Consider the following 19,242-nt stretch of genomic DNA (forward strand, 5'->3'; position numbering starts at 1 on the left):
ATCGTTATGTTTGGAGAAAAAAGGGGAAGGCTTGCAGCCGAAGAACACCATCCCAACCATGAAGCACATGGGTGGCAGCATCATGTTGTGGGGGTGCTTTTCTGCAGGAGGGACTGGTGCACTTCACAAAATAGATGGCATCATGACGAAGGAAAATTCTGTGGATATATTGAAGCAACATCTCAAGACAAGTTAAAGCAAATGGGTCTTCCAAATGGAAAATGACCCCAAGCATACTTCCAAAGTTGTGGCAAAATGGCTCAAGGACAACAAAGTCAAGGTATTGGAGTGGCCATCACAAAGCCCTGACCTCAATCTTATAGAACATTTGTGGGCAGAACTGAAAAAGCAAGGAGGCCTACAAACCTGACTCAGTTACACCAGCTCTGTCAGGAGGCCTACAAACCTGACTCAGTGACACCAGCTCTGTCAGGAGGCCTACAAACCTGATTCAGTTATACCAGCTCTGTCAGGAGGCCTACAAACCTGACTCAGTTATACCAGTTCTGTCAGGAGGAATGGACCAAAATTCACCCAACTTATTGTGTGAAGCTTGTGGAAGGCTACCTGAAACGTTTGACCCAAGTTAAACAATTTAAAGGCAATGCTACCAAATACTAATTGAGTGAATGTAAACTTCGGACCCACTGGGAATGTGATGAAAGAAATAAAATATGAAATAATTCTCTCTACTGTTATTCTGACATTTCACATTCTTAAAATAAAGTGGTGATCCTAACTGACCTTAAACAGGGAATTTTTACTAGGATTAAGTGTCAGGAATTGTGAAAAACAGAGTTAAATGTATTTGGCTAAGGTGTACGTAAACTTCCGACTTCAACTGTATATGTCTTTATATAATAAACTATTGTTAAATATGAATAAATAATGTGAGCTGTTTTTAGATTGACGTTGCTAGTATTGAGAATTTTCCAGAACATGTGTGGTAATTATTTATTTCAGAGGTGCCAGCAAGACTAGTGCTCTCTATATGTGCTCTGGGTCATTAGACCTGCACCTGTCTGGGTAGTGGACATGTCTGGTTATTTCTGTAACAGTGGTATGGCCTCATATTTACTGTTGCTATGGTTACGTCTATGGTCCTACATGGATGCACCTGTCTTAGTCGAGAACATGTCTGTTTTTTTAAACTATTGGTGTGGCACTAAAGTTTCCATGCCCTAATATGAAACCAAACAAAAAATTAGTGCAAGGCAAAAAGATAACCTTTGGCTAAATGCCGGAGTGGATGAGTCATTAAGAGGAGTTACTATGTGTGTGACGTAAGAAGGAAAAATGTATAAGAAGTGTGTGCCAAGACTGGAAAGTTAGTTGTTTTCATGAACCGGCACGGCTTTTATTATATTGTAATAAAAGTCTATTTGAACTCACAGGCTCCGGTATTTGAGAGATATTATTGACTGAATATTTCTACGACACTAGCTACTGTACGTTATACCAGCTAGCTAGCCAGATTTTTATTTAGCTAACGTTAGCTAGCTAAGTTAGCTACTGTTACTGTTATTGTAGCTTAATCTTTCTATGTAGCTTGCACTTCAATGGTATCCCCTGAGAAGATTTTATTTAATTTTTCCAACCAGGCGAAATACTGAAGGCACCACTGATCTCGAACAAGAGGCGCATCATTCAGAAAAATTCACAATTCAGGGTAACGTTAAGCAGTTAACTTCTGTTAGATAACTGGACGGATTTAGTTATGTACAACCATTTTTCAACAACATTTTTCCATCTAGCTAGTTGGTCATCTACATGTTGCTGGCTATTCATATAGTTCAGTGGAGGCTGCTGAGGGGAGGATGGCTCATAATGGAATGGAGTAAATGGAATAATGGTATCAAACACGTGGTGTGTGGTTGATACCATTCCATTCACTCCATTCCTGCCATTTATTATGAGCCGTCCTCCCCTCAGCAGCCTCCACTGATATAGGTGTATATCTGTCATATTGAGGTGTCTAGCTATAAGTTAAACCTGATCAATCAAATGGATAGGTGTAAGCAATTATGGTAATTCCAAATGTCCTTAACTAGGTGTGTCGTGGAAATTTCCTGTATTTACCAAATCATGAGAGCAAACCACACACAAGTCAGAGTTAGTTATCACAAAGTCCATCTTTAATTATATGAGCTCCATCACAACCCTGTGACTCTCAGATCAATTCAGTGTCTATAAATGAATTCTCTGAGAGTTCCTTACACATTGCAACTGAGATCCTTTATAGCAAAGACACACATAGCCAGACAGCATCGGCATAATTTATCGTTCAGCTTTGTCTCCTAAACTATGTTATTTTCTCAAACGCAGAACCTAAACAAATCCTCCATATCAACAGGCATATATCAAATCCATCCTATCTTGACAAGATCACAGAGACACATTGACTGGCACACAGACATTGTGGAGCCAAGAGATACACGCTTGACCTCTCCCCTCTCTCCGGCCCAAGCAACTTAGTCTTGACATAGAACAGATACTGCAACCCCGCCACAGTATTATACAAAAATATACATTCTGATGAGAAGTAACTTACAAACATATGATGAATATAAAACATCTTACCTATGTTACCAACTAATTCTGATTATTCCCCAACAGGTGTCTTTGCTAGACTGACAGAGAGAGAGAGAGAGAGAGAGGGAGGCCCCACAGAGCCCCGGGACAGCAACACAATTAGACCCAACCAAATCATGAGAAAACAAAAAGATAATTACTTGACACATTGGAAAGAATTAACAAAAAAAACAGAGCAAACTAGAATGCTTCTTGGCCCTAAACAGAGAGTACACAGTGGCAAAATACCTTACCACTGTGACTGACCCAAACTTAAGGAAAGCTTTGACTATGTACAGACTCAGTGAGCATAGCCTTGCTATTGAGAAAGGTCCTCGTAGGCAGACCTGGCTCTCAAGAGAAGACAGGCTATGTGCACACTGCCCACAAAATGAGGTGGAAACTGAGCTGCATTTCCTAACCTCCTGCCAAATGTATGACCATATTAGAGACACATATTTCCCTCAGATTACACAAACTCCAATATCTACTGGGTGAAATTCCACAGTGTGCCATCACAGCAGCAAGATTTGTGACCTGTTGCCACAAGAAAAGGGCAACCAGTGAAGAACAAACAAGAACAAACAAACAAGAACAAACAAACAAGAACAAACAAACAAGAACAAAATACAACCCATATTTTTGTTTATTTATTTTCCCTTTTGTACTTTCACTATTTGCACATCGTTACAACACTGTATTTAGACATAATATGACATTTAAAATGTCTTTATTATTTTGGAACTTCTGTGTTTACTGTTAATTTTATATTGTTTATTTGACTTTTGTTTATTATCTACTTCACTTGCTTTGGCATTGTTAACATGTGTTTCCCATGCCAATAAAGCCCAGTGAATTGAATTGAGAGTGGGCGGGGGGGGGGGGGGGGGTGAGAAAGAAAATATGAACGTGAGAAAGGGACAGAGAGAGAAAGACAGCAGTGGAAATGTACTTAGACTTCAGTATTTTACCAACTCTTCTCTTCCAACTTGTTAAGTAATCATACAGTATGTACCTACGGGGGATGGATGGCCAGCCACACAGGAGTGTGATTTTTTTACTAAGGAGGAGAAAGAGGTTGTGCTGACCGAGATGCATGCTGGCCATTTCGAAGAGAAGCACATGATTGCCAAAATCAACCTACGCTTCCTTCTTCTGACGGGGAATTGTCAAGGAGGTGGACAGCTGGCCAAGGGAAATAACCTTTTGTTTATCGATCACATTCTATTATATCAGAAAGTATTATGTTTTCAATGAATGTCATATCAGAGAGCACACAATGTATCAATTTGTTACTTTGTGCTTATAGGTCATTACCCTGTCTAGCCTGCCAGAAATGTGTGAGGGTGAAGACTGTGGTGCCGGAGTTGAAGCCCATCAAAGTTGTTTCATCATGGCATATGATGGGTAAGGGTCCCAATTCAAATTTAGCCCCGATAAGTTGTTTTGTAATGGATGCTTTATTTGACCACAGCAGAGTTCAATATTATAGAATGTGTGTTTGTGTGTGTGTGTGTGTGTCAGTATCCTTACACAAGTATGAAAGTTTGCATACAATATGACTCAGATACGGGTAAGAATATAAAATAATCTTCTCACAATGCAAATAGCCCGGTTAGCCAATGTGCGAGAGCACTGGTTGGTCGGCCCAATTAAGGTAGTATGTACATATGGACATGAACGTATAGTTAAAGTGACAGTGCATATATGATAAACACCAGAGTAGCAGCAGCGTAAAAGAGGGGTTGGCGGGGGGGGGAGGGTACACAATGTAGATAGTCCGGGTAGCCATTTGATTACCTGTTCAGGAGTCTAATGGCTTGGGGGTAAAAACTGTTGAGAAGCCTTTTTGTCCTAGACTTGGCACTCCGGTACCGCTTGCCATGCGGTAGTAGAGAGAACAGTCTATAACTGGGGTGACTGGGGTCTTTGACAATTTTTAGGGCCTTCCTCTGACACTGCCTGGTGTAGAGGTCCTGGATGGCAGTCAGCTTAGCTCCAGTGATGTACTGGGCCATACGCACAGCCCTCTGTAGTGCCTTGCGGTCGGAGGCTGAGCAATTGCCCTACCAGGCAGTGATGCAAAAAGTGAAGATGCTCTCGATTTTGCAGCTGTAGAACCTTTTGAGGATCTCAGGACCCATGCCAAATCTTTTTAGTTTCCTGAGGGGGAATAGGCTTTGTCGTGCCCTCTTCATGACTCTCTTGGTGTGTTTGGACCATTCTAGTTTGTTGGTGATGTGGACACCAAGGAACTTGAAGCGCTCAACCTGCTCCACTACAGCCCCATCGATGAGAACGGGGGCGTGCTCGGTCATCCTTTTCCTGTAGTCCACAATCATCTCCTTAGTCTTGGTTACGTTAAAGGACAGGTTGTTATTCTGGCACCACCCGGCCAGGTCTCTGACCTCCTCCCTATAGGCTGTCTCGTCGTTGTCGGTGATCGGGCCTACCACTGTTGTGCCGTCTGCAAACTTAATGATGGTGTTGGAGTCGTGCCTGGCCATGTAGTCGTGGGTGAACAAGGAGTACAGGAGGGGACTGAGCACGCACCCCTGGGGGGCTCCAGTGTTGAGGATCAGCGTGGCAGATGTGTTGCTACGTACTCTCACCACCTGGGGGCAGCCTGTCAGGATCCAGTTGCAGAGGGAGGTGTTTAGTCCCAGGATCATTAGCTTGTGATGAGATTTACTATAGTGTTGAACGCTGAGCTGTAGTCAATGAATAGCGTTCTCACATACTGTAAGTGTTTTGTGTCCAGGTCCAGGTGGGAAAGGTCCAGGTGGGAAAGGGCAGTGTGAAGTGCAATAGAGATTGCATCATCTGTGGATCTGTTTGGGCGGTATGCAAATTGGAGTGGGTCTAGGGTTTCTGGGATAATGGTGTTGATGTGAGCCATTACCAACCTTTCAAAGCACTTCATGGCTACGGACGTGAGTGCTACGGGTCTGTAGTCATTTAGACAGGTTGCGTTTGTGTTCTTGGGAACAGGGACTATGGTGGTCTGCCTTTCTAGGGAGTTTCTCCTAGCCACCGTGCTTCTACACCTGCATTGCTTGCTGTTTGGGGTTTTAGGCTGGGTTTCTGTACAGCACTTTGAGATATCAGCAGATGTAAGAAGGGCTATATAAATACATTTGATTTGATTTGTTGCTTGCCTCGAAGTGAGCATAGAAGTGATTTAGCTCGTCTGGTAGGCTCGTGTCACTGGGCAGCTCGTGGCTGGGCTTCCCTTTGTCGTCTGTAATAGTTTGCAAGCCTTGCCACATAAGACGAGCATCGCAGCCTGTGTAGTATGATTCAATCTTAGCCCTGTATTGACACTTTGCCTGTTTGATGGTTTGTCGCAGGACATAGCAGGATTTCTTGTAAGCTTCCGGGTTAGAGTCCTGCACCTTGAAAGCGGCACCTCTACCCTTTAGCTCAGTGCGATGTTGCCTGTCATCCATGGCTTCTGGTTGGGGTATGTATGTACAGTCACTGTGGGGATGACGTCCTCAATGCACTTATTGATAAAGCCAGTGACTGATGTGGTGTACTCCTCAATGCCATCGGAAGAATCCCGGAACATATTCCAGTCTGTGATAGGAAAACATTCCTGTAGTTTAGCATCTACTTCATCTGACAACTTTTTTATAGACCGAGTCCCTGGTGCTTCCTGCTTTATTTTTTGCTGGTAAGAAGGAATCAGGAGGATAGAGTTGTGGTCGGATTTACCAAAATGCATACAGCCCAGTATATCACGTGGGCCGAGCTTCCTGCCATCCAGGACCTCTATACAAGGCGATGTACCGGTTCACCTAGTCAGTCTGTCATGGAAAGAGCAGGTGTTCCTAATGTTTTGTACACTGGGTAACAGTACCGTGTCAAACCGCAGGTGTACGAGGTAATTGAGGTAGATATGTACATACAGCATAACTAGGAATAAAGTGACAGATAATAAACAGTAACAGAAGTTTATGTGATGAGTCAAAGTTAGTGAAAACAGGGTCGATGCAGATAGTCCGGGTCGCTATCTAACTAACTATTTATCAAATCAAATCTTTATTGGTCACATACACATGTTTAGCAAATGTTATTGTGGGTGTAGCGAAAGGCTTGTTCATTGACTCTTATGGCTGGGAGGTAGAAGCTTTTCAGGGTCCTGTTGGTTCCAGTGGGTGGGCCTATACCCTCCCAGGCCCAGCCATGGCTGTGCCCCTGCCCAGTCATGTGAAATCCATAGATTAAGGCCTAATGAATTTATTTAAATTGACTGATTGCCTTATATGAACTGTAACTGCGTTTATATTTTTGTTCAGTATATTATATATTATTGTCTCCAAAGAGGTATTCTGAACATAAACAGCATATAAAATATATCAACAGTATATATTCTGAACACGAACGAGAATGTCAAACATGTAAAAGTGGTATTGAAGGCTAAATGTAAACACACATTCTCCCGCACAGACAGCGACATGATAGTTTCTGTCAGTCTCTTAGCAACAGCATCTCCTGGCTCAGCCTTATCACCTCCAGCAAGGCCTGCGGGTCTTTCTCTCACATGACCTTTGCCCCCTCCATCTTCTCCGTCAGGGCCCGTTGAATGAAGTTTAGATCGTACCGGTAAACACACGATAAGCTCTGGTTGGAGTTATTGTAACCTGGGAGGTACCTAGATAAAAGGAAATAAGCCTTTGTTAGTTTTTTTATTCATGTTTTGAGGTTGGAATTTAGCACGTAGGTCGCACCGATTGGTGTCACCTCGTCAGTCAGTGTGTTAAACCTGTGTTGGCCCAGGTGCTATTTAGGAGTGGCTGGCCCAGTGCTCCAGTTGAGCGTGAGAGATGTTAAGAAGAGCTACACTTTGTCAGCTGTGGTGCGAGTTCAACCTTTTTACGTTAGAAAGAAGCTAGTGTTTTGGTGTTTCTTCAGTTCTTTTTACTCCCTGTCCTAAATTGTGTTTTTTTCTTATAGTTTGTCATGGTGGGTGTCTTTAAGAACGACGATCTGTTTTATTTGGTTGGCAGTGATTATCTTTGTTGTGAGCGTCATTTTGAGTTTGTCTTGTGGGAACGTTACACCTTGGAGAAGTAAGCCTTATCCGAGCCAGAACAGTCCATAGGGACTGGAGTCCATCTCCTGTTTCTGTAGTGTGATTTACAAGTACACCCCCTGGACAGGACACTAGTCCATCTCCTGTTTCTGTAGTGTGATTTACAAGTACACCCCCTGGACAGGACACTAGTCCATCTCCTGTTTCTGTAGTGCGATTTACAAGTACACCCCCTGGACAGGACACTAGTCCATCTCCTGTTTCTGTAGTGCGATTTACAAGTACACCCCCTGGACAGGACACTAGTCCATCTCCTGTTTCTGTAGTGTGATTTACAAATACACCCCCTGGACAGGACACCAGTCCACCTCCTGTTTCTGTAGTGTGATTTACAAGTACACCCCCTGGACAGGACACTAGTCCACCTCCTGTTTCTGTAGTGTGATTTACAAGTACACCCCCTGGACAGGACACTAGTCCATCTCCTGTTTCTGTAGTGTGAGCCAGTGTGATTTACAAGTACACCCCCAGGATAGGAGGCTTGTACCCAGAGGGAGTAACTCACTGGGAACGGATGTCGGTTCAACATTTGAGTTGTCAAATAATGTGAAATCAACCAAAAATGTCCCCCTTTATTGGCTTTAGGTTTAAAGTTGGCTGAAAATGGTAAAGTCCCTTAGGTTTTCTATATTGATTCAACTTCATCACATTAAATGTTTTGGTTGAAATGACATGGAAACAATGCTGATTCAACCTGTTTTTGCCCAGTGGGAAGCTTTACTGCTAAGCAGGCAGGCACTGTGGTCCACACACCTTTCGGGCTACCTTGCACTGGCCCACATCACAGTGAGGGACACCACAGGGTCAGCAGCATTGCCATCAACAGGTTACAGCACGTCCCGGACGACTTAACTGTTAGACCGAGCCATGTTGTCGAAGGGAACAGGGGTTGCGTTGAATAACAAAGATCATATTCCTTAGTTCTGAGTTACTATGGAAACAGAGAGACAAGTTCCATAATCTCCAGGTGGAAGGATCCTTTTTTTATGTAAAAAAAAAAAGCTGAGAAATCTGGACCTGCAAAATCTCAATGGACAGAAAAAATATACACCATAAAGATTCCTTTAGGTTATGAGTTTGTTTATTTGAAACAAAACCCCATCTAAATATGTCATCATTCAAACTTAACAATACATACCATTATAAGTTTTGGGTACATAAAAAAAAAATAATAATATTGAATGGGAAATAGTTTGGAACACGGCTATATTTAAGTGCAAAATAGTATATTAAACTAGGGAAATGTACAGTACATAGAGTTCTATGTGGAACATGGAATGCGATGCATAGATTTAAGACCAACTCATGGAATGTCTGTAGTGTGGGGCTATGGTCATAGCGACAGAAGGCTGACTAAAACAATCATTCAAATATAGTAGCAGATAGACATGCAGATCATTTGGTATGAGGCTACTGTGCAATAGTTGTATTCGAAAGGGACGGTTTTCCCCGGACACAGCTAAATACTGAACTAAAATGCTATTTTCTAAATGGAGGTTCTCCATTGACCATTATTTATAGTCCAGGGTCCAGGGAAACCGGCCTAAAACGTTTTGGAGGGACAGTCACTAGACTTCCATTATTCATGAAAAGGTTTAGACATTACTACACACTTGATTTAGCTTATGTATAGGCAATAAGGTGTTCAATGTACAAGCTGCGTGCAAGTTGCAAAACAGGTTTGTACAATCCATTTTAAGACAACTCTCTTCACACGTAAGAGAACTATTAGTATTTATATAGTATAAATATATAGTATAGTATCTGCATCTGTCTGTAGCTTCGCATCGCAGTACAGCAAGACGGTTGTTGAGTGTCAATAAGATTATCTTCAAAATGGAATCTCCCTATAACACATGTTCTATTGTTTCTACTATGTTGTTGTTACTTCTAACCTGGGTGGTTCCAGCCCTGAATGCTGATTGGCTGACAGCCGTGGTATATCACACTGTATGCCACGGGTATGACGAAACATTTGTTTTTACTGCTCTAATTATGCAGGTAACCAGTTTATAATAGCAATAAAGCACCTTGGGTGCTTGTGGTATATGGCCAATATACCACGGCTAAGGACTGTGTCCAGGCACTCCGCGTCGCATCATGCATAAGAACAGCCCTTAGACACGGTATACTGCCCGTATACCACACCCCCTTGGGCCTTATTGGTCAATCATAGTCAGCTGTTAATGATAAATATCCCTTTAAGTATGGGGCTAAAAAAACTATAGAAAAATGATTGCAGGTGCAGAAAACCTTCCTGTATGCATGTATGTATCATCATCTTAACCAAATATACTGCAAAAAAATGAATCACAATCTTTACCATTTTTAACGTTATGAATTAATTTAGAAAATACTGGAATGGACAGTCTTTAAACACATATTTTGTTGATTAAATGTATTCATAGTAGGGAGGGACATTGTTGGTGCTCTCATTAGAAAGGGAAGATGGGGAAGGGGGATCATTTTCCCTAATCAAATGTCTGGGGGGGGGGGTGTAGCATCATGACTTAGGACCAGGGGCCAGAGTTTTCCCTCACCAGAAAAACTCTGGGCCCTTGTTCTGAATCTAATGACAGCTGGTATATAAGACCGGTGTCTGTACCAAACCAGGCTGGCCTCAGGGCATGACCAGGTCAGTGATACTAGAAGCCAGGCTGGCCTCAGGGCATGACCAGGTCAGTGATACTAGAAGCCAGGCTGGCCTCAGGGCATGACCAGGTCAGTGATACTAGAAGCCAGGCTGGCCTCAGGGCATGACCAGGTCAGTGATACTAGAAGCCAGGCTGGCCTCAGGGCATGACCAGGTCAGTGATACTAGAAGCCAGGCTGGCCTCAGGGCATGACCAGGTCAGTGATACTAGAAGCCAGGCTGGCCTCAGGGCATGACCAGGTCAGTGATACTAGAAGCCAGGCTGGCCTCAGGGCATGACCAGGTCAGTGATACTAGAAGCCAGGCTGGCCTCAGGGCATGACCACGTCAGTGATACTAGAAGCCAGGCTGGCTTCAGGGCATGACCAGGTCAGTGATACTAGAAGCCAGGCTGGCATCAGGGCATGGCCAGGTCAGTGAAACTAGAAGCCAGGCCAAACTCAGGGCATGACGAGGCTGTCCTTCTCCTTCTCTATCCCCCTGACCAGCTCCTCCACCCAGAGCACCTCCGACGCCACCTGCTCTGCCAGGACCTCGTAACGGTTCTCCAGACGGCCAAACTTCCTCTTGAGGGCGTTAGCAGCCAGCATGGTGGCGCGGGCATCCTCCTGACTCTGCCTGCGCTGGGCCTGGGTACGCTGCAGCTCCTGGCGGATGTGACCCAGGTCGCTGGCGATGCTCTGGTTCTCCTCCTTGTACCAGCCCTCCTTCTCCTCGTAGATAGACAGGAGAGCAGCCACGTCCTCCCGGCACGACCTGGAGAAGTCAGGGAGATGTTAGAATGCATGGAACACGTATGTTGTATCCAATTAGAGCGGCTGTACATGCATTTTTTAAATAATCAACTTAAAATTACGAATCCATCCATCTATCGATTCATCCCTCCCTCTCACCTCTGGTTCTGTTCCAGGTCTCTCAGCCCCTCCTCAGCAGCAGCGATCTCCTCCAGCACCTGGGAGAAGCGTTCGAAGTTGACGTAGGTGTTGTTGGGGGGCATGGAGGAGTGGGACTTGATAGTGTACTCCTTTAGACGCGTGGTCTTCAGGCGCCTGCGCTCCGGCTTCTTCCCGCTCTCCTCCTGGCGCACGTTCCGCCTCTTGATCACCTGGGAGGAGAGGAGCGTTAATGGGTCAAAAAGCATCAGTAAAGCGGCAGTGAACCATCAGTAAGGCGGCAGTGAACCATCAGTAAAGCGGCAGTAAACCATCAGTAAAGCGGCAGTAAACCATCAGTAAAGCGGCAGTAAACCATCAGTAAACCATCAATAAAGCGGCAGTAAACCATCAGTAAAGCGGCAGTAAACCATCAGTAAAGTGGCAGTAAACCATCAGTAAAGCGGCAGTAAACCATCAGTAAAGCGGCAGTAAACCATCAGTAAAGCGGCAGTAAACCGGCAGTAAAGAGGCAGTAAACCGGCAGTAAACCATCAGTAAACCGGCAGTAAAGCGTCTGGAAACCATCAGTAAAGCGGCAGTAAACCATCAGTAAAGCGGCAGTAAACCATCAGTAAAGCGGCAGTAAACCATTAGTAAAGCGGCAGTAAACCATTAGTAAAGCGTCTGGAAACCATCAGTAAAGCGGCAGTAAACCATCAGTAAAGCGGCAGTAAACCATCAGTAAAGCGGCAGTAAACCATCAGTAAAGCGGCAGTGAACCATCAATAAAGCGGCAGTAAACCATGAGTAAAGCGGCAGTAAACCATCAGTAAAGTGGCAGTAAACCATCAGTAAAGCGGCAGTAAACCATCAGTAAAGCGGCAGTAAACCATCAGTAAACCGGCAGTAAAGAGGCAGTAAACCGGCAGTAAACCATCAGTAAACCGGCAGTAAAGCGTCTGGAAACCATCAGTAAAGCGGCAGTAAACCATCAGTAAAGCGGCAGTAAAGCGGCAGTAAACCATCAGTAAAGCGTCTGGAAACCATCAGTAAAGCGGCAGTAAACCATCAGTAAAGTGGCAGTAAACTATCAGTAAACCATCAGTAAAGCGGCAGTGAACCATCAGTAAAGCGGCAGTAAACCATCAGCAAAGCGGCAGTAAACCATCAGCAAAGCGGCAGTAAACCATCAGCAAACCATCAGTAAGCGATCAGTAAAGCGGCAGTAAACCATCAGTAAACCATCAGTAAAGCGGCAGTGAACCATCAGTAAAGCGGCAGTGAACCATCAGTAAACCATCAGTAAAGCGGCAGTGAACCATCAGTAAAGCGGCAGTAAACCATCAGTAAAGCGGCAGTAAACCATCAGCAAAGCGGCAGTAAACCATCAGTAAACCATCAGTAAAGCGGCAGTAAACCAGGTGCTAAAAGCCAACAGTTGCTTTATAAGTGAAAGAGGGCAAAGGGATAGTCCAACATTTGGGATCAGTAAGATGTAAAATATGTGAGAGATGTCTACCTTGATCCAGGGATGCTGAAGGCTGTCATCGATGGTCATCCTCTTCCTGGAGAAATAAGAGATGAAAAAGAATCAATTATTACTTTCTGCTTTACTGTCATGCCTTTAGTAATTGCAATTATATAATTTCCACTGAAGACCAAAGTTCTCCAAGGCTATGGTGCGGATTCAGTAAACGTCCCTACAATGATATATTAACTAACAAGACAAACAAAAGCAAATAGTTACTGTCATGTCCCTGCGTGTTGTTCTAAGTATTCCCAGGCCTGTTCTATCCACAGTAAACCAGCCTTACTTGGGATCCTTGACCAGCAGGCGTCTGATGAAGTCCTTGGCCAGCTCACTGGTATTGCTGAAGTACTCCTCGTCAAAGTCATAGTTGACAGCAGAGATGTTGGTCAGAGTCTCCTGCTTGGTCTCCCCCAGGAACGGAGAGGCACCACTCAACCTGAGGAAGACAAGACAACATGTTGAGAACACTCAACCTAAGGTTAACCAAGTGGTATGGACAAAATATTAAATACAATCGCTTAATTTGCTATTTCATCATGTAAAATGATTGGATTGCTCAGAAATAACATTCACTTGTGTCGTTCTCCATTTTGTAAAACAGGTACAGAATATGATCAAGAATGTCTGTAGATTTAGAAATAATCTAACAACATATTTGACACGGTTTATGTCGCTCAACTGACACCATTATAATGTGAGGCAGTACTTACAGAATGTACGTGATAACTCCAATACTCCTGGAGAAACAAGAGGACAACAAATTAGTGAGATTTACCTGAAGGGTAAAGAAACAGAGAAAAACAACAATAACAAAAAGTTCTCAAAATCAGAAAAAACATTTAAAATAATCTTAGTTTATTTTACCACATGTCAGCCTCCAGTCCGAGTGGTTCATAGTTGACTATCTCTGGAGCTGTAAAACAAGCAGGATTATTAGAACCCAGATGATCTTCAGGGAGATCTCAACACACAGACCTCCACTTATTAAAACCAATATGAAGGAATATTTTCCCCATTCCATAACATTAAGATCATTGTGGAATCTTTATTTTAATTTTAAAGCTATACGGGCCACCCTAGTGGCGCAGCTGTCTGAGGCACTGCATCGCAGTGTTGCGGCGTCACTACAGACCTGGGGTTCAACCCCCGGCTGTGTCACAACCGGCCGTGACCGCATGTTCCATATGGCGGCGGACAATTGGCCCAGCGTTGTCCGGGTGAGGGGAAGGTTTGGTCGGGGGGGCTTTACTTGGTTCATCGTGCTCTGGCGACTCCTTGTGGCGGGCCGGGCGCCTGCTAGCTGACTTCGGTCCTCAGTTGAGCGGCGTTTCCTCCGACACATTGGTGCGGCTGGCTTCCGGGTTAAGCCGGCGGGTGTTAAGAAGCGCGGTTTGGCGGGACATATTTCGGAGGACGCATGACTCAACCGTCACCTCTCCTGAGGCCGTTGAGGAGTTGCAGCGATGAGACAAGATCGAAATCACGAAATTTGGGCGAAAAAGGGAGTTCAAATGTCCAAAAATAAAAATAAATAATATACTGTTTGAAGATACTGTATGTTTAAATAAGGCAAATGAATATGTAGGAGCGTCTCACACACATAACGAAATATATGTGGAACACTAAATTGCTATTATTATTATTAATACATATTACAAACACATCTCTATGGTCTCACCAACAAACTCTGGCGTTCCAAAGATATTCTTAAACTCATTTCCAGCTTTGATCTGATGAGCGATGCCAAAGTCGATGAGTTTGATCCTGGGGTTGGAGACGTTCTTATCAAGCAGCATGATGTTCTCTGGCTACGGCACAAACAAACATTTCAGAATGCAGATAATAATACAATACAGATGTTTGTTTTTTTAAGACACCAAACTGTATATTTCTCAAATGCTGGAAATCTTTTGGACGTTTTCACTGACGTGCCAATGACTCAAAACAGTCTATCAAGTTATACATTGAGTGATGAGTCGGAGTGCTCCAATAGGAGTTTAAAGGAATACGTCAAGTCAAGATGGAACTTTAGTTTACAATGCCAGCCTGGCTTCTCCTTCCCCAGACTCCACCCTACCCACCTTCAGGTCAAAATGAGCGATGCGTTTGGAGTGTAGATAGTAGACCCCGTCCAGGATCTGTTTGAGGAACTGTGTGGCCTCCTCCTCTGTTAGAGACTCCTTCTCTGCCAGGAAGTCAAATAGTTCCCCTCCAGACACTCTGGACCACACCACAGAACAGGGTTAAAAAAAATAATACTCTATTTTATCAATATACTATTTGAGTACAGGTCTGGGCCTGTATTCAGAAAGAGTCTCAGACGAATGCTGCTTTAGGATCAGTTTAGCCTTTTAGATCATAGTGAATCCGATTACAAGGACGGGGAGGTGGCTGATCCTAGATCAGCCCCAAATATCAACTGGTGTAGCTCTACTCACAGCTCCAGGATGAGGATGACGTCCGTCTTGTTCTCGAAGATGTCGTGCAGCGTGATGATGTTGCTGTGCTGGATCTCTCTCAGAATGTTCACCTAGAATTTCATTTGATTTATTTCATTATACATTTTTATTTTTTTTAAAGGCATATAAAGCTGGTCCAGCCAGTACATACAATGATTGAGGATAAAACGCAAAGCCTGAATTCTTATTTCCGTTGTGGTTCTCTCACCTCCCTCTCGATCTCCTCGCGGCTTACGCCCCGGCGGCTGGACGACAGGCGACGCTTCTTGATTAACTTGGCGGCGTACTCCGAGCCAGAACTCTTGTCTTTACACTTCCGTACGATGGCGAATTGTCCACTAGGAGAGTTAATGAGGATGATGATGATGATCGATAGTATAATATAATATGTACATAAACATAGGAAACAAGAAAGAGTGACTGGGCCAAATCCAAATAGCCAATCTGGGGAAAATCCTGATGTAAAGCTATAAATTCTTGACTACAAATTGTATAGGCTAGTGTTCACTGGAAGCATTGCAACACACTGGTTGGCAGTTTCATTTTATGTAATAAGATAAAGACTCTGGGTGGCTATTTTTTTAAATTTATTATAAACATTTACACCTAACATCAGAGGGTGCGTACTAGGGCCATTCCCATCAGAAATGTCCAGGAACTTGCAGGTGCCTTGGTGGAAGAGCAAGAACTGGCAAATCTGGTGCAGTTCATGAGGAGATGCACTGCAGTACTTAATGTAACTTGTGGCTACACCAGAAACTGACTGTTACTTTTTATTTTGACCCCCCCCTGTTCAGGGACACATTATTCCATTTCTGTTAGTCACTTTTCTGTGGAACTTGTACAGCTTACGTCTCAGTTGTTGAATCTTATGTTCACACAAATATTTACACATTTTAAGTTTGCTGAAAACAAACGCAGTTGACAGTGAGAGGACGTTTCTTTTTTTGCAGAGTTCATAAATTCTGCATTCCTGAGGGTCTAGCCATTCCTAAAGTTAAGTCCACAGCGCTTCTCTATCTGCACAGAACTGAATGTTCTGCTCTGCCATTTAATGTACCCTTTCTAAGCAAACTCAGTCCCCCCCCCCCTCTCACACAGCAAGACCATACCTAGAGCCAGAGAGGAAATAAACAGCTAGACTACACCTAATAAACAGCTAGACTACACCTAATAAACAGCTAGACTACACCTAATAAACAGCTAGACTACACCTAAAACATCTAGACTACACCTAAAACAGCTAGACTACACCTAATAAACAGCTAGACTACACCTAATAAACAGCTAGACTACACCTAATAAACAGCTAGACTACTCCTAATAAACAGCTAGACTACTCCTAATAAACAGCTAGACTACACCTAATAAACAGCTAGACTACTCCTAATAAACAGCTAGACTACTCCTAATAAACAGCTAGACTACTCCTAATAAACAGCTAGACTACACCTAATAAACAGCTAGACTACACCTAATAAACAGCTAGACTACACCTAATAAACAGCTAGACTACACCTAATAAACAGCTAGACTACACCTAATAAACAGCTAGACTACACCTAAAACAACTAATAAACAGCTAGACTACACCTAATAAACAGCTAAACTACACCTAAAACACCTAATAAACAGCTAGGCTACACCTAAAACAGCTAATAAACAGCTAAACTACACCTAAAACAGCTAATAAACAGCTAGACTACACCTAAAACACATAATAAACAGCTAGACTACACCTAATAAACAGCTAAACTACACCTAAAACAGCTAATAAACAGCTAGACTACACCTAAAACAGCTAGACTACACCTAAAACAGCTAGACTACACCTAAAACACCTAATAAACAGCTAGACTAAACCTAGAGGCATAAAGAGGAAATAAACGCATAGAAAGGCAATGATGTCATTCTTCTTCTGCAACACTGCAGAAAACAAAACGTCCATATAAAGGTAGGAAGTCAGGTTTATTGTGTCCCAAATGGCACCCTATATTCCTTTTATAGTGCACTACTTTAGCCCTATGGTCTCTAATCTAAAGTAGTGCGCTACGTCAACAGGTTGCCATTTGGAACAAATTCAGGTTTAATCCTGTAGAAGCACATGACTCATTCTAGTGCTCCGGCTCTGTTTAGTTTACAAGGACTTGTTAAAAACACAGAGCAGGTTTGCATAACAGAACAGAGAGCTCTACACTGTTGAATAAACAGTCCCACAAATACACTGGGAATTTGCCAACGGATGTTTTCATCCAGCTATGTGATTTCAAGTCAACTAAGTGGCATTTGGATTGTATCATTAGGAGAGCCCAACAATCAATATTTAAGATCTTTGTAGAAATATTGCTTCACTTTACATACAAGAGTTACTAAAGGTGGGGGCCTCCCGAGTGACGCAGTGATCTAAGGTACTGCATCGCAGTGCTAGCTGTGCCACTAGAGATTCTGAGTCTCCCCTCATGGGGCGGTGCACAATTGGCCCAGCGTCGTCCAGGTTAAGGGAGGGTTTGGCCGGCAGGGATGTCTTTGTCGCATCACGCACTAGCGACTCCTGTGGCGACATGGTCATTGTAATGTTTGAGGACAGGCTCATTGTAATGGCTGGAACGTGGAACATGGAACGGTAGGCACACTTAATTGCATTGGCCCAGTGTGCCTCATGCTGGGTAGGAGTTTTCCTCAACCGTCCTAAAAGTACAAATTCTGCCCACATTGGGAGAGCTGAATCAAGTCTCCTTTGTATCCTCCTCCAGCAACACTGTACCGCCAGACAGACACAGGTCAGATCTTACCTCCCTAGCTCCTCTCCCATATCATAGAATGCCTCCACATCCTCTTGTCTGAAGCCAGCCATGGTCTGACTGGGTTGCTGCTGATAGAAGTTGTGTCTTGAATCACACTGAATTACAGAACAGGGAAACATGATTATTAGTACCTGCCAAGGAAATTGAGACCCATAACATGGCAACGATAGACTTATGTGATGCTGACATGAGCAAAACTAGATCAAATACATACTACACGTCATAGAGTGACAATAGGCATGCCACAGGCTGGATAATTTAGCCACAAGGGGGGGGGGGGGGGGGGTCAATACAATCAGTTTACACACATACAGTAAATTGATGTAACTATTTGACCCTGAACAAATTCACCCCAAACCAATGATGTGCATAAACCCCCCCCCCCCCCCCAAAAGTGGTCGTCCTTATTTGGCCAAAGTCAACACGGTTTCTTCGACTCCACCCACACGTGTGATGAACATAGTGGAGTGGAGAAGGAAAACTTGGCTGGTAGGACTGAGAACTCCGCATACCGGTCTTACTTACGTCATCTTCTTCCATCAACTAGCTGATTAAAAGGGTCTCACTGCGGTTTTATCATTAGACAACCGTTTGCTACTCAGATTGAGAAACAATGGTTTCTTGTTGTTATCCGAAAATACTATGGATTAACATTACACCGCAAATTGTTTTTATTTTTGTTGACAAGTAAAAACTTGTAGCCATATGTAGCTAACTAGCTGCTAACTGGCTAGCTACCGTTGAGTCTGGAGAAGTGAGCTAGTGGGATACGGCTAACTTTTTCCCTAGAAATAACAACAAACATTAAAACCCTAAACTCTTTCCGTGATAATGGGTCGTGGCAAAACCAAATTCTAAAGAAAATATAGCTACATTTTTGACAAAAGCTTGCTGGTAATGCTATATTAGATAGCTAACGTGCTAGCTAGCTACATGAACTAATTCACTAACGTTAACTAGCGAACAGGATTCGCTGGTCATTCGCTCATCAATTTTCATATAACGTCAGTTGACACCGGAGATGGTAGTTTATCGTTCCTTACTCTGTCTATACAAATTAAAAGTCAGATACTTACATTATAACTGGCTACGGGTCCTGCATTCCTCTCCGGAGTCAAATTTCCGGTGGTAGAAGAAAATTACAGCACTTTGAGACAGGAGGATGGACCATATGGAATGACATCATACTGACTTCATCGTTGTGCGTGCACAAGTTTGAACCCGCAAAAGCAAATTATTACTATCTGAAAG

General features: G+C 43.4%; 1 protein-coding gene across 1 annotated transcript; it reads right to left on the minus strand.

Moving 5' to 3' along the window:
* Positions 1–8,732: 8,732 nt before the first annotated feature.
* Positions 8,733–19,177, minus strand: LOC139387485 (death-associated protein kinase 3-like). Its single transcript, XM_071133730.1, is given in 13 exon segments — positions 8,733–11,078; positions 11,216–11,427; positions 12,717–12,762; positions 13,012–13,164; positions 13,439–13,465; positions 13,593–13,641; positions 14,407–14,536; positions 14,810–14,948; positions 15,167–15,258; positions 15,396–15,525; positions 17,980–18,086; positions 19,068–19,130; positions 19,133–19,177. Coding segments are annotated over 13 exon segments (1,509 nt in total). The 3' UTR covers positions 8,733–10,762.
* Between the last annotated feature and the right edge of the window lie 65 nt (positions 19,178–19,242).

This window comes from Oncorhynchus clarkii, chromosome 28 (genome assembly GCF_045791955.1).
Source record: "Oncorhynchus clarkii lewisi isolate Uvic-CL-2024 chromosome 28, UVic_Ocla_1.0, whole genome shotgun sequence".
Classification (NCBI taxonomy): domain Eukaryota; kingdom Metazoa; phylum Chordata; class Actinopteri; order Salmoniformes; family Salmonidae; genus Oncorhynchus; species Oncorhynchus clarkii.